We start from the raw sequence: 13,949 nt of genomic DNA on the forward strand, positions 1-13,949 counted from the left end.
GTCATTCCATCTTAGGGCTCTTGGAACATCATTCTCAATTAACTGCCCCCACGGGCAGACTTAACTCTGGGAAAGCAGCATACAAGCCTGCAGGGACTCTGTTTTCTTCGTGGCCCACATCATAAGGTCTTTGTTTTTGGAACAGTGCCACTGATTCAAAAAAGGTTATGCAGTTGCCAAAAATTAGATCCTGGGTCTCACCTTCCTCCAAAGAACTCTGTTCTGGCAGTTTCATAATTGAAGAGAAAGCTTTTATGTGCTTTTCTTCGCCACAATAAAGTAGATAGCCATCCAATATTTCCATTATGACTTCCTAGTAGTATTTATAGAGACACAATAAAAGTATTCCCCTAATGGACATCATCAAAGTTATCTGTTTACTCTTGAGTGTTTAAAATGGAAATATTTCTCAGACATGTGCCTGGAAAACTTTTCTCCTATTTTCAAAGGTCATGATCATGAGAAATAAAACCTGCTGCAGATGTAGCGCAGTTAGCACTCTTTCCTGAGACAAACTGACAATCATCTGTCAAACTTGGGGTCTCTGTGAGTTAGCCCTTCTGAGCCAAGCCTGGAATGGAAGGCAAAGTTGGATGCTATTCTACCCTCAGCACCATCTGCCTCCTGCATCAGCAACCAAATTGTCAGCCAATTTATAATTGCAGAATCTTAATTTCCAGGGTGGACTGGAAAGGACAGGAAAAACTACCTTGGACAGAGAGTCCCAGATGGAGTTTTCCGATGGCAAGGCTGGAGGTGGAGGGGATATTTTAGGTTTTGAATGGAAGGGAAGATTGATGTGAGAGGGGGAAAAATTTTGCCACTCAACTAACTGACACATTTTAGATCATACCCTCACTTTTAAAATCAGTCCAGTGAAGAAATTATTTTCAAGCAGGAACCCTGAAGCTAATCTTCATGTGCTTGGCAACAACTAAAATTATTTTTGAAAATCCATGGGAGAAACATCCACCAAGGATTAAGTTTGAGGGATATGGTTTGATGTGGCACTGGGAAACAACATTCTTTCAAGTCCATTCATAAATGAGGAACCATGTCTTTACTTAGCAAAATTCCTCCCTTTGCCTTCTGGAGGAAGAAGAAAGATATTCCAGGTGGTTTTCCAAGAATAGGAAGAATGGAAGACAAAACTTGTTAGTGTCAGCAGCCTGGAGCATACAAGCTAGTCGATTCTGCCCTCAACCAGCTCCCTGAAGTTAGGAAAGGTAGATGAATTTGGCACAAGAGTTGTTTTTTGATTAACATAGATTTTTCCCCAATTCTGAAGGAATGTTATATGCAGTACGCAACCTCTACAGGTATAGATGTGGCTCCTGTCCTTGAGCCATCCTTAGATGCAATCTGCAGAAGAAGGGAGTTGTATAGTCAAATTTCGCAGAATCATGCGTTGAGTTGTAGAAGGTAATTATTTTGGGGTGCTTTTACATTGAGTACTCTATGCCCTCCCAGCACTGCAGACTAGCCAAAGTTAGATGCTCAACTTGCGGGTTCTTCTGCAATGAAATTGGAAAGGATGGAGGGCTGAAACATCTCCAAATTTCAGAGTTGCAGATTGGGTCTTGTTTAGATATCAGTGGAGTCTGTGTTCTTGAGTAAAGTTGCAGAGCTTTTTGCTGGTGGCACTGAGAGCAAACTTGCTGAGAGTCACACAGTGAAATGCTGCCCTTAAAAGCTCCTCAACTGTCACACCTGGTTGGGTGAGGGGTGGGACATCATATAACTTGCTTAAGTTTAGAGCCTTGAGACTCATTCTGACTCCTACGAAGCCCATGAATGGGGGACATTCTTCTTGTATCGATTTTTTCTTCCTTAAGCAAGGAAATGGATCTTCCAAGATGTCTGACTATCACTTACAGAGAAACTGGGTAGGTCTTACTGGGTATTGAAACAGGGAACTTCATAGACTGTAGGAAATAATTACCACTGTGAAAATACTTGTCTCCAGGAAGGCAGTTTAGATACTTACAGTCCCAAAGGTGGGAAGCCAATTCTCTAACAAGCACCTTCTTGCATAGAGAGGAACATATACCATAATAAATGTATCTCTCTCTATGGGATCTCTCTCTATGCTTATATATAAAAATATAATTTTTACATATAAAGGACTGGTACACATCATATATATATAACAGCACAGGAATATATATGTAGTCTATGTGTTTCCTTCAGGGGAGGAAATTGAGCTCCATAGCAGAGGAAACCAAGTATAACTGATCATAGGCAAGCATGGGAATGAGCCCGCTGGATGAGGCTTCTAACAGCTATAGTGGTAATTACCTCAGCCTAGTCAGTGTCCCTTCAAAGTACTGAGACAAGGCCTTCAAGAGAAACACACTAGTGTCAAGGTCTTATTTTCAAGTGGAAAAATAAGACACCATCAGAAGCTTGCCAGAGGCTGGGGGTGGGTGGATGCGCCAAGAGTGGGCTCTGGGCGCGCTCTGGCTTCCGGCTACTCTGCAGACGGTGTTGGGCATGAGGGAGCCCGGGCATGATGTCACTGCTACATGCAACATGAATACCAAAAGTGAAATGAAACTGTACAGAAAATAAAAGAAGTATATCTCGTCTAGAGAAAGACAGGGAAACTAGACTCCGGGCTGCTGGGAACCCGTTTTACTCACAATAGATCACTACCAGTGTGCAGTTAAAATAGAGTAGGGGCCGTATTCCAAGGCAGCAAAGAGAAAAAAATAAATCAAAGAGATGTCAATGATTAGAAGGTAAAGGAAATTCCTTCAAACACATCAATCTAGACATGACTTGTCCCTTAGGAGTCTACCCTTGGGTAAACTTTTTGAGGCTAGGAGGGAAAATATGAATCATTAGACCATGGTTATTACACAGAAAAAGAAAATGAGTGAATGACAGATTCTGAGAACTTGCTCCTTGGCCAGGCAGCTGGGCTGGACTCACTTCATTGATGAACTGCTATGAAGAAATGGAAAGAAATGCAAAAGTTAAACTATACTACCACAGGGTTTTCAGAAACGAAATGCCCACAGTCCATATTTCTCTGGATAATATGACACGAAACATTGAAGATTATTGAATGAAAGGAAATGAAGAGGGAGAAATGGGGTTGAAAGGGGAAGGACTAGGTAGGAGAAGGAGGGTTAGGAAGCTGTGGAAAAAGGCCAAGGACTGTCATTACCTCTGCCCTTATGGAGATATACTACTCCAATGTGAATTATTAATACCTGGGCTAATAAATTGGGACAAATAACAGGTGAGTTGACCTCCCTCTCCAACTTAAGGCACCCAGCAATGCTCATTCAACAGAATAGGAACCCCAGTGCACGGTTAACAATCCTGGCTCTTCCTCATTCAAGTTCTTTGCAACTAAAACTTATCTTTTCCAATTTCCTCACTTGCCTGGCCTACCTGGGGAGGACTTTGTTTAATAATTCATTCTCTCCTAACCACCTCACTCTCAGCACACATCTGCATCTTACTCTCTGGGCTATGGCCTTTTTAATTAGGAAAAACAACATTTGGCCAATTCTGATCGTGATCAAATGTTAACTTCGTAGCTGAGGGTCCTGACACGTGGGTTTGGTTTGGTAGTGGCATGCTTTTGCAGCAAAGTGTCCCCTGCACAATGGAGATGGGTGCTTCACTAGCTCGATCAACTTTAAGGGAAATGAAGCAAATAATGTTATTTTAAACAATTATGTGTCATTTCCCGTAGGAGAAAGATAAAGGTCATTGCTCTTTGCTTTCCTGGAACCAAGATGGAAAAATATTTTGGAGGCCAGATCCTTATTTGTAAGGACTTTAAAAATGGTCTGCTGTGATCCACTATGGTATCTTGTGAGAAGGTCTCTCCTCCTTCTACTTCTACCATTGCTCCCCAGGTCTATTCTTCATCCATGGACCAAGGAAGTTATGAGGTACTTGCATTCCTGCAAGATTCCTCGCTTCCTCAAATGGCCATTCCTCTCTTCTTAGTATTTGGGTCTCTCTGAATTTATTTAACTGTTTAAATAATGATGATTTATCTCCATTTATTAGAGTGAAGGTTTCAGGAAGACAAGGACTACACATACTTGCCACCTCATCCCTGGCTTCATAAACAGCATGTTGCACAAAGAGGGTACTCAAGACTACATGAAAGGCTACAGGGATAGTACGTTGTAGTCTTGCCACTTCATTGATATCCCTGTAGAATAAGGTTCTCTGGTAGATAAATATCCTTTCATGAATTGCTGGCCTCGATGCCCTCCTATCTTTCTCAAGGCCCTCATTTTAAGAGTTTCCTTACAAAAGAGTTCACCCTTTTGTATGTTCTGCTCGTTTCCTTCAAACTTCAGGGTGTCCTATTCCTTCTGATGGAAATGGCTCAGAATCTGTGAGATCAACTGAGATCTGCTTCCATGTTCACCACCAATCAAGCAGGGCTGTGTTGACTCTTTGGTGGGAAGGGTTATAAGTCATGGAGCCTGGGAAATTGGATAGGAAGTCAGCGTTCTCTGGAAGCGTACACATTCTTAGATGCTTTTTTCTTGTAGGAATCAAAGGCTCTTGAGATATAAATAAGATATGAGATACCAATGAATACATTTTGTGGCAAGGTGACAGAGTTACGGGAAGGGGGACCATATATATGAGATGGGGGCAAAACAGTGGGCTTTAGCCAGTTTGGAAGTCCACCTGAAGGGATTTCTACAGAACCTTCTCTAGAATGAGACTTGGCCCATGGGTACTTGCCCAAGAGTCAGAGTCTTCTTTGTGACCCACAGAGCTATATTTTTAACCTTCCTAGTTTTACATGTGCCATTTTAGGGGTGCATTGAATAGGTCCCACTTCAGAAGTGGTACTCTTCCATCTGGTCTGCCAATACAAAAGCATTTTATGAAATGATCTTTCATAACTGTCTCCCTATGCCCCAAACCTGAGGTCACACAGCTTGCCCCTCCTGCTTGAAAATGATGAGGACATTTGGGCAGCAGCACTGAGAGAAGTCTTTGGGGAGCTGAGTCCCTCTGTGTAGACTGTACTACCAGCAACAACTTCATCTCTCCCTAAATTTGGAAGGTTCTTTGCCTCTTTTTGTTAAATGTGATTAATAAGAGCCCTTGATAACAGCCTTCCTCAGTATTCTGGAGAGGATCAAAACTACCATCCGGAGGAGCTTTCTAAATACCAAATCACCAAAGGAAGGAAGGGGTCATTGTTTCTGCGTTCTCTAGGGTTGACAATGTTTTCTACTAGGCAACACAGCATAATTACTGCAAATGGCACAGCCTGCCCAAGGCAAAGGCCACCGGAAGTCATAATCTCTAAGGATCCCACAAGCCAATGCCTCTGACCCACCACTGCGGCCCAAGGGTGGCTGCTTTGGAAAAGGCGCATTCCAGGCTACACCAGAATCTACTGAGCCCAATCCACTGGACTCAAAGAGCAGTGTTTTCCAGAGAATTCTTTGGAATATGGCAATTGAAGCCCTGGGAGAAAACAGTATTCTTTTCTTGGGGTGATCTGAAGGAATCACAACTAAAATCTCTGACCTTTGATAATAAAGTCTACAGGAATCCCAGATTTAAAAAGAGTCATTTCCCATTTTGGTGGCTGTGTCTTCATATTAAGTTTCCGTCTCAGCCCTAGCACAGCTATCTTTACATTTGGTGGTCTTCTATCCACTAGAAATCACCATACAAAAAGATTCCATCCTCTATGGATATGTGTGTGTGTGTGTGTGTGTGTGTTTGTGTGTGTGTTACTATGAATGGAACTATGGAACTTACAACCAGTCTACCTCTGAGCTATATCCCCAACCCTTTTTAATTTTGTTTTCTTTTGAGATAGGGTCCAGCTAAATTGCAGGTTGGCCTTGAATCTGAAATTTTCCTGCCTCAGACCTCCCAGGTCTCAGGTGCATACCACTGTGCCCAGCTAGGCATCCTACTTTCTATATATCATGTTTGACTACTCTAGACTGGACATGCCTCTAGAGTCAAGAAGTGAAGATTAAGTACTGGGTTCACCCTAGGCACTGACAGTGGATTCCACTTCACCCTCTAACACAGCCAGAACGGGTATCTATTCCATGTCTCTTTAAATTGCTGGGTGAACCGTAAACATACTCAAGAGAACTCTTGATGTTTACTGTTTCTCTAATAGGGAAAGGAGAAGGAAAGTGAATTTAGGGACTAGGAAGGAGAGCAAGAGGGGAGGGGGGAAAGAAACAGTACTTACGCCTTTTGCAGCCACATTTTTTAATCCTTTTGGGATCTGTGATGTCATCATGACAGGCCTTGCAGTAAAAAAATGCCCTGGAGAAAGAGAATGGAAAAACTGACACGTTTCATAATCCACCCAAATGAAATGAGTACCACATTTCTTCCGTAGTGGTGCCAAATTAATGAAACATGCCAGCCCTAATTTCCTTTAATCTTTTGAAAAGTTTGGACGTTTGCAGACAGAAATGTTTGTTGCAAGACCGTTTATTTCAAACACAGGATTCTGTGATTTGAGTTAGTGCTTCTTTTCATAAACTTCCATTTGCAAAGGAATTGGGAGAAAGGTTGCTGATGTAACACACTGTCTGCTCACTCGTCTCTCATTTTTGAGAACAGCATTCGATGCCAGTCATTGGGACCATCAGCCCTGAGCCTCTGGTGGAGAAGTTAAGTCAAGTGCAAATCCCTACAGCCTAGGTCAATCTATGTTAGAAGGGGATGCGAGTATAAGATTCCTCAAATACAAATATTATTAACCTTGCCACCTTGAAATTATCTTTTCTTATTAGCCAAAGTGAAAGAGGGTGAAAGAGGAAGGTGAGAAGAGAAAAGAGAAGCAAGGAGTCCAGGGGTTCCTCTGTCAACCTCCCTCTAGGACTTCATAGCTCATTGGACTCCAAAGCTGGCTGAACCCACTTCTGTTATATGCAGCCCTGAGAACATGCAATGAATGAAGGCTTTCTTCTCACTATGGAGAAAAGCTCAGCTGACCACTGAGATAGGATGAGCAGAGAAGCAGGTAGAGAGAAGGAAGCCTTAAAAGAAGCCATCCGAAGAAAATCTCTTAATCTCACTTAGGTGTCAGTATGGCATTACAAAGTGTATAGGCAATGTCAAAGACACTTAAAAGGAAATAAAATAAGATAATTCAAGCACCATTTAAAATCACAGTCTTTAGAAGAATGCCAGGGAGGCCTGTACCCTTTCAGGATAGATGGACCCCAATTTACAATGATGCAAAAGTAGGCCCATACAACCTAGGCAGGCTAGGCTGGGCTAGGCTGTTTGGTAGGTTAGGTATATTAAATGCATTTTTGACTTATGACATTTTCATCCCATGAGGGGTTTACTGGAATGTGGCTCCATCATAAGTAGAGAAGCTACTTGAGATATTCAACTTTTTATTATTTTCATAAAACACATGTGTTGTTAGATGATTTTGTCCAGCTATAGGCTAATGTAGGTGCTCTGAGTACAGTTAAGGTAGACTAGGCTGGGCTAGGCTGTTTGGTAGGTTAGGTATATTAAATGCATTTTTGACTTATGACATTTTCAGCCCATGAGGGGTTTACTGGAATGTGGCTCCATCATAAGTAGAGAAGCATCTGTACTGGGGAGGTGATAAAATTTATTGGAGTAACCTTTCAACCCTCTGGACCCAGGAACTAACAAAATTCCTGGCCTAGAGCCTTTGTCACTCCCAACATAAAACTGAATGCCAGGAATAAACATGGTCTTTTCTTGACTGAGCTAAAGAAGGAAAGGCAATTCTTGACCATTTGAATCCAAGATTCCTTTTTATGTTTTTCACAGCACTTGCATTTATGACTGGCACTGGTTGAAAAGCAATGCAGAATTTTGGTTCTGGAAGAGATTGTGGACCTGGCAGCCAAATCTCTGGGACTCAATGTCCCCATCTGTAAATCGAGGAGGTTGTCATGACCTGTCCAATGTCATCCAATGATGGAGCTTGGCTAACTCTAGGACTTCTACATCCAAGTCCAATGCTCTTTCTACCCAAGCAGCTCTCCCACGATTTCTTTAAATGCCAGCTGTCATCTACTTTGCAAGAAAAGAAAAGATAGTTGTCTTCTCTCCTTGTGTGGTGCTCTACCTAATAACCCAGTGGATGTGGGCTGCCTTGAAACAGGAAGAATGGGAAAGGAGAAGGCATCAAGGCTGGAGCACTTAACTTTGCATCCCATTCTGTTAGCCATTTTCTCCCCACATTGGATGGTCCTACTGAAATAATAACAACAATAATAGTAATGGCTAACACTTAATAGAGCAAAGACTATCGGCCAGGTCCTGTCATAAGCATTAACACATTTGATGGTCAGGCAATCCTTTGAAGGCATATTATTATCATCTCTGTTTTACAGATAAGGGAACTGAAGCACAGAGAGATTAAGGGGCCTGCTCAAGGTCACACAGCTGAGAGAGGTAGAGCCAGGATTCAGATCCATGCAGTCTGGTACTAGAGCCCAAGATCTAAAACATAGCTCCACTAAAGACATTATGAGATGTTGATGTATCTGAATTAAAGCAAAGCTAGGATCTTTTTGTAACTTTAATTTTTATTTTTAGTTGACAAAAATTATATATGTAGTATACCAAATGATGTTTTAAAAAATATACATTGTGGAATAATTAAATTAGGCTACTTAATATATGTATCATTTCACATTTAAAAAAATATATATATATATAAAATTTAGGAGGGGTACTGGGGACTGAATCAGAAACATTCTACCTCTAAGCCACACTGCCAGTCTCATTTCATTTTTTTTTATTTTGAAACAGGGTCTTGCTAAGTTGCCAAGGAATCTCTCTAAGTTGCTGAAGTGGGCTTTGAACTTGCAATCCTCCTGTCTCAGTCTCTCAAGTAATGGGATTACATGTGTGCGCCACTACACTCACCTCAGATTTATGGTTTATTTGTGTGTATGGTACTGGACATTAAACTTGGGGGCACTTTACCACTGAGCTACATCCTCAACCCTTTTTATCTTTTTATTTTGACACAAAGTCTCACTAAATGGATGAAGTTGGCCTTGAACTTGAAATCCTTATGCCTGGTCTTCCTGAGTAGCTGAGATTAAAGGAAAGTACCATCTCACCTGGACTATATACTTACAGTTGTGTGTGTGTGTGTGTGTGTGTGTGTGTGTGTGTGTGTGTGTGTGTGTGTTAGGAACACTTAAAATGTACTCTTGTAATGATTTTCAAGTATATAATAATATACTTTTATTAACTATGGTCACCATGATGGGCAAGAGAATTCTTGAACTTATTCTTCTTAGCTACCTCTGATTTTGTCTTTGGATCAACATCTGCCCCGTGCCCCCCACTTCTATCCCCACTCCCGGAAACCCTATTCTATTCTCTGCTACCATGGTTCTGACTTTTTTATAGTCCACATATAAATAAGATCATGTGGTATTTGTCCTACTGCACTTGGAGTATTTCACTTAGTATCATCCAGCGTCATGGGTGAAGTAAGACTAGGGCTGGGCTACCCTGATGACAAATTCACCACTTAGAGGAGCACCAGGCTCTTCACCCATTTATCCCTCTAGCTTTGTCACCTGGCCCTTCCCTTGCTGTATACAGACCTGCACCTAAGCAGCTGAGTGTTGCTGGGGCCAAAAACTTACTAGTTTCACTTTAAACCCATGGCCACAAATCCCAGGCCTTGCCGCTCTCCAGGGACCTGCTCCATTCTACTGGTGCTTTCCTTCTTACCCTCCCTGTCCTCCCCTCCACCTCCTCTCTAGCTCATTGCACTCACTCAGTCAGCAGCCTGTGGCTGGTGACCTCACCTCACATCACTGCAAAGCCTGGCTGTGTCCTGCAAGGCTGGCCTTCAGGGCCCCCTTGTCCTCTGGTTTCCTGTGGTGTTGGACCAATGACTGGAGCCAGCAGGAGACTGAGGGTGGAAAGAGATGAGTTCCCTCCTGCCAGGTCATGGAATAGTAATGACAATGTTTTTCTACCAAAGGAGACTGCTTCCACTGGGCAGCCACTCCTATATTGCAGCCTCTCCCTTCAGCTGTGGAGGGCCTTTCTCCACCTGCTCTTACACTTCCAGGGTTGAATGTGGTTCTTCTCTGTGGCTGGTTCTGGGGTACTTTGCCACCTCTTGTTGGTTCTCCTTAACTTGCCACCCACAACTTTATATAGTCCCTTTATAAAACTCTTCTCCTTTGTCCCATTTATTATTTATTTATTTATTTATTTATTTATTTATTTATTATTTTGTGGTACTGGGGTTCCTGGAAGCCCTTCTACCTCCAGGCTACACTCCCAGACCTATTTTTACATTTTTATTTGGAAACAGGGTCTCCTAAGCCAGCGAGCGTGGCTGGCTTCGAACCTGCGCGATCCTCCTGTCTCTGCCTCCCAAGTACTGGGATTACAAGCGTGCGCCACCACGCCCGGTGTCTTTGTCCCATTTAAATGTGACATCTGGCCGAGCATGGTGGCACAAGCTTGTAATCCCATCATTTGAGATGCTGATACAGGAGGATCATGGTTTGCAGACAGGCTCGGCTACTTAGTGAGGGCCTTTGCAACTCAGTCAGACCCTGTTTCAAAATAAAGAATAAGCCGGGCATGGTGGTGCATGCTTGTAATCCCAGTACTTGGGAGGTTGAGACAGGAGGATCGCACAGGTTTGAAGCCAGCCTCAGCTATTTAGTGAGGCTCCCAGAAACTTAGTGAAACCCTGTTTCCAAATAAAATGTAAAATAGGTCAGGGTTATAGCCCAGAGGTAGAGGCCCCTGGGTTCCATTCCCATGACCAAAAAATAATAATAGTAATAATTAAAATAAAATAAATAATAAAAAATAAAAAATAGGGCTGGGGGTATAGCTTGGAGGTAGAATGCCCCTGAGTTGCATCCCCAGTACTGCGAAATAAATTTTTAAAAGTGACATCTGTTTCTTGGGGATTGTTCATTGATCCAGCCCCATAGTTACATTGCAGGCCTTCACCTTGTTCCAGAACTCTGGACTCTTGGATTCACCTCCTTCTACAATAACCCCATTGCATTAGTATGTATCTCCTACTTACCACAGCCCTTGTAGAACACTTCAAATCCTACCACCCCAACTCCCTCCTCCTCCAGTCTTCTCCATTTAAGGAAGATGTAGCCATCATCCACCCAATGCTCATGCCCCTAATCTAGGCATCAGCTCTGATTCCCTCACGTCTATCTGATTCATCAGTGTATCCTGTAGATTCTCCAGATGTAGTCTGATGGGACTGTGTGCACCACCTCTATGCACAGTCAGCCCAAGCAGCCACCATCTCTCACCTAAGCTATACAGCAATCCCCAAGTCTCTTACCCCTGTTATAACAGCCCATGTTATACAGTAATGTGACATTGCTCCCAGCTTAAAACTATCAATGACTCATTTGATAACAAATCCAACCTCCTTGTGAAGTGTTAGCAGAGCCAGCCTCTGCCTTTCTTTCTCATCATATCTCATACCACTTTCCTCACCTACTTCCCTGGGCAGCCTCTCTGTTTTGGATTCTCTGAACAAAATTATCTTCTTCCCACCAAATCCCTTCTTCCTGTCCGATCTTTGCATGAGTTTTTCTCTTCATTTCTCTTTCTGCTTGAATCCTACCCCATCAGAGCAGCCTCACTGACACCCAACCTAATCTGGTGACTCAGCACATCCATTCATTCTCCATGAATTCTAAAAACCTGTGACTCTCTCTTCCCTTCTACATGAAGGCAGGGACTTCTCTCTGTTATTCACTACTGTGTCCCTGGCACCCAGAACAGTACCTCCTAAGTGTTAACTGGCATATAGACAGCTGATGAATGAATACGAGAATGAATCCTGGTACTGAATCTGCTGATTTCTCGGGAGAAACCAGTAACAAGGATCTGTAAAAGCAGATGCCTTTTCTCACCTTGGCAGCCCATTTATTTTTTAAAATCGTGACTCAAAAAAATCATACATGCAAGCCAAACAGAGTCAAAGAGCCACTTGACTATGTTCCAAAGTTATTTAAAAAGGAGAATATTTTAAAAAGGAAAAAATATTTAGGGGCAAGAAGTAAAAGACGAGTGCCCAATCACCCATCTCAAATTAACCATTTTTAAGGCTGGCATTGAATGGTTTTGTTCTGATTTTTTAAAGCACTGCATTTGAAAGTTTCTGTGAGCTAGAATTCATTATCTTCTTTTGTTGTGTCTTTTTCTTTTCTTTTTTTCTTTTTGCAGCAGAGGGTGTAAACTCAGTACTAGATCATCATAATCTACTTTTCCATTTTTACAAAACTTGTTTAGTTTCATTCAAATCTCCAATGTCCTTTCTGTGGTTTTCTGCAGTCTTCATCTATTTGAAATCCCCTAACTGACAGCATTTGCTCTGACACATCACACACCATGGAAAATTACAGGCTGGGGTTGTAGCTGATTGTGTCAGCATGTATTTGTGAATACCATAAAGCACTGAAATGAGACATATTGCGCTCCCTAATATAGGATGTAATTTGTTTTTTGGACTGCCTGGTATTTGTGACATTCATTAGTGAGAGATGCAATAGGAAATAGAATTACACAAATGGGAGCTTCATGTTCTATTTGCTGTCTGGGAGGTGCGCGTGATGTACTGCGCTGCCTGTCTCCCAGCCTCCTGTGCTCCACACTGAGACACTGCTTCCAGCTGTGTGTCCCACATCTGGATGAGGACACAGTCTTCTCTTCCAGTGGGGCCACCCCTACTCAGCCCATTTTCTCTTCCCCTGTAAACTTCCTTCTCAGGATACATCTGAGAACAGGGAGGTTCCACCAACTGGGTAGGGAGCATTCCACTCCCCAGCTAATATAATCTTTTCCCAATTTATAAGAGGAAATTTAAGCTATTAGAAAGCTCAGTTTTAAAGCCATTTTTATGCTCTTCCACCTTGTATGTTCTTTTGCTTGAAAGCTTTTGTAATTAGCATAGGTTGTTTGATAGAGTGGGAGGAATAAAAGAAAATCATAAGCATGGGTTGTCAAATACCACAGTTCCATGCTCAACATGTCAGCCTCACTCACCCCTAGCACATAATTAAGAGTACAGGTCTGGGAACTCGACATCTTGGGTTTAAGTCCTGGATTTATTACCCACTAGCAGTGTGACTTTGGGCAAGGGGATTAACCAATCTGTGCTTCAGTTCTCTGAAATATTAAGTGGAAGATAGTAATGCAGCCACCTAACTGAGAAGGCGGTGGGAGAATTGGGTACATCTATAAATATAGAGAACCTGGTCAGTACTCAGAACAGTGCTGGTGCACAGTGGACCCTCCATAAGGGTGTTTCAGCATTTTCATGCTTGGGGGAGAGAGACAAGGGTTTTAGAAAAGGAAAGGCCAGTGCCCATCTGAGCTCTGGCACTTGCTTATGTGTCGCATGGCCTTGAACATATCATTGATCTCATTTTTACAGATGAGGATACCCCTGAGTGTTTAACAAGATATACCTTTCAGGGCTGCTTGGACAAGCAGCAAAAGAGAAGGCCACACATCCAGCCCAGGGCTGCTTTGAGTAGAAACTCATTAAATGAACACAACAGGCTGTTGTGGGTAACTACAGACCTCCACAATTAATCATTTACTTAAGAAATTTAAGGTATAATTATCATTGAATATTGGTATGATATTTTCTGCTAGTCAATTTTTTCAAGTTGAAAGGATAGAATGAAATAACAATATTTCACGTAGTTGTACAAAAGCCTTAGACAGGTTTGAGGACATGAATAAATATGCCATGAAACATCGCGGCTGATGAAATCCTGTACTGTACTTACAGAGGCTTCACCATGGAACCTGACAACTTTAGCCACATACCTAAAAGGCTGCAAAGAGAAGTACAGCCAGCTTGACATTTCCTTGGAAATTAATCCAAAATATTTTTGAAATTTCACTTGGCACTTAGGGTACTATCGCTTAGAGAAAAACAC

At 42.2% G+C, this 13,949-nt stretch overlaps 1 protein-coding gene across 21 annotated transcripts in view; it reads right to left on the reverse strand.

The window, feature by feature from the left end:
• The window catches only part of KCNMA1 (potassium calcium-activated channel subfamily M alpha 1), a gene marked incomplete at both ends in the record, with an annotated part of 759,101 nt that overhangs the window by 129,544 nt on the left and 615,608 nt on the right, over positions 1-13,949 (reverse strand). For 14 of the 21 annotated variants that reach the window (XM_080693563.1, XM_080693576.1, XM_080693572.1 and 11 more), the window contains one exon: positions 6,218-6,294. In XM_080693563.1, the coding sequence (XP_080549689.1) occupies positions 6,218-6,294 (77 nt within the window). Of the gene's footprint in view, positions 1-6,208; positions 6,295-13,949 lie in introns of all 21 variants that reach the window. The other 7 variants (XM_080693568.1, XM_080693562.1, XM_080693561.1 and 4 more) reach the window with 1 other exon arrangement.

This window comes from Muscardinus avellanarius (assembly GCF_963383645.1).
Source record: "Muscardinus avellanarius genome assembly, chromosome: 4".
In the NCBI taxonomy this organism is placed as follows: Eukaryota; Metazoa; Chordata; class Mammalia; order Rodentia; family Gliridae; genus Muscardinus; species Muscardinus avellanarius.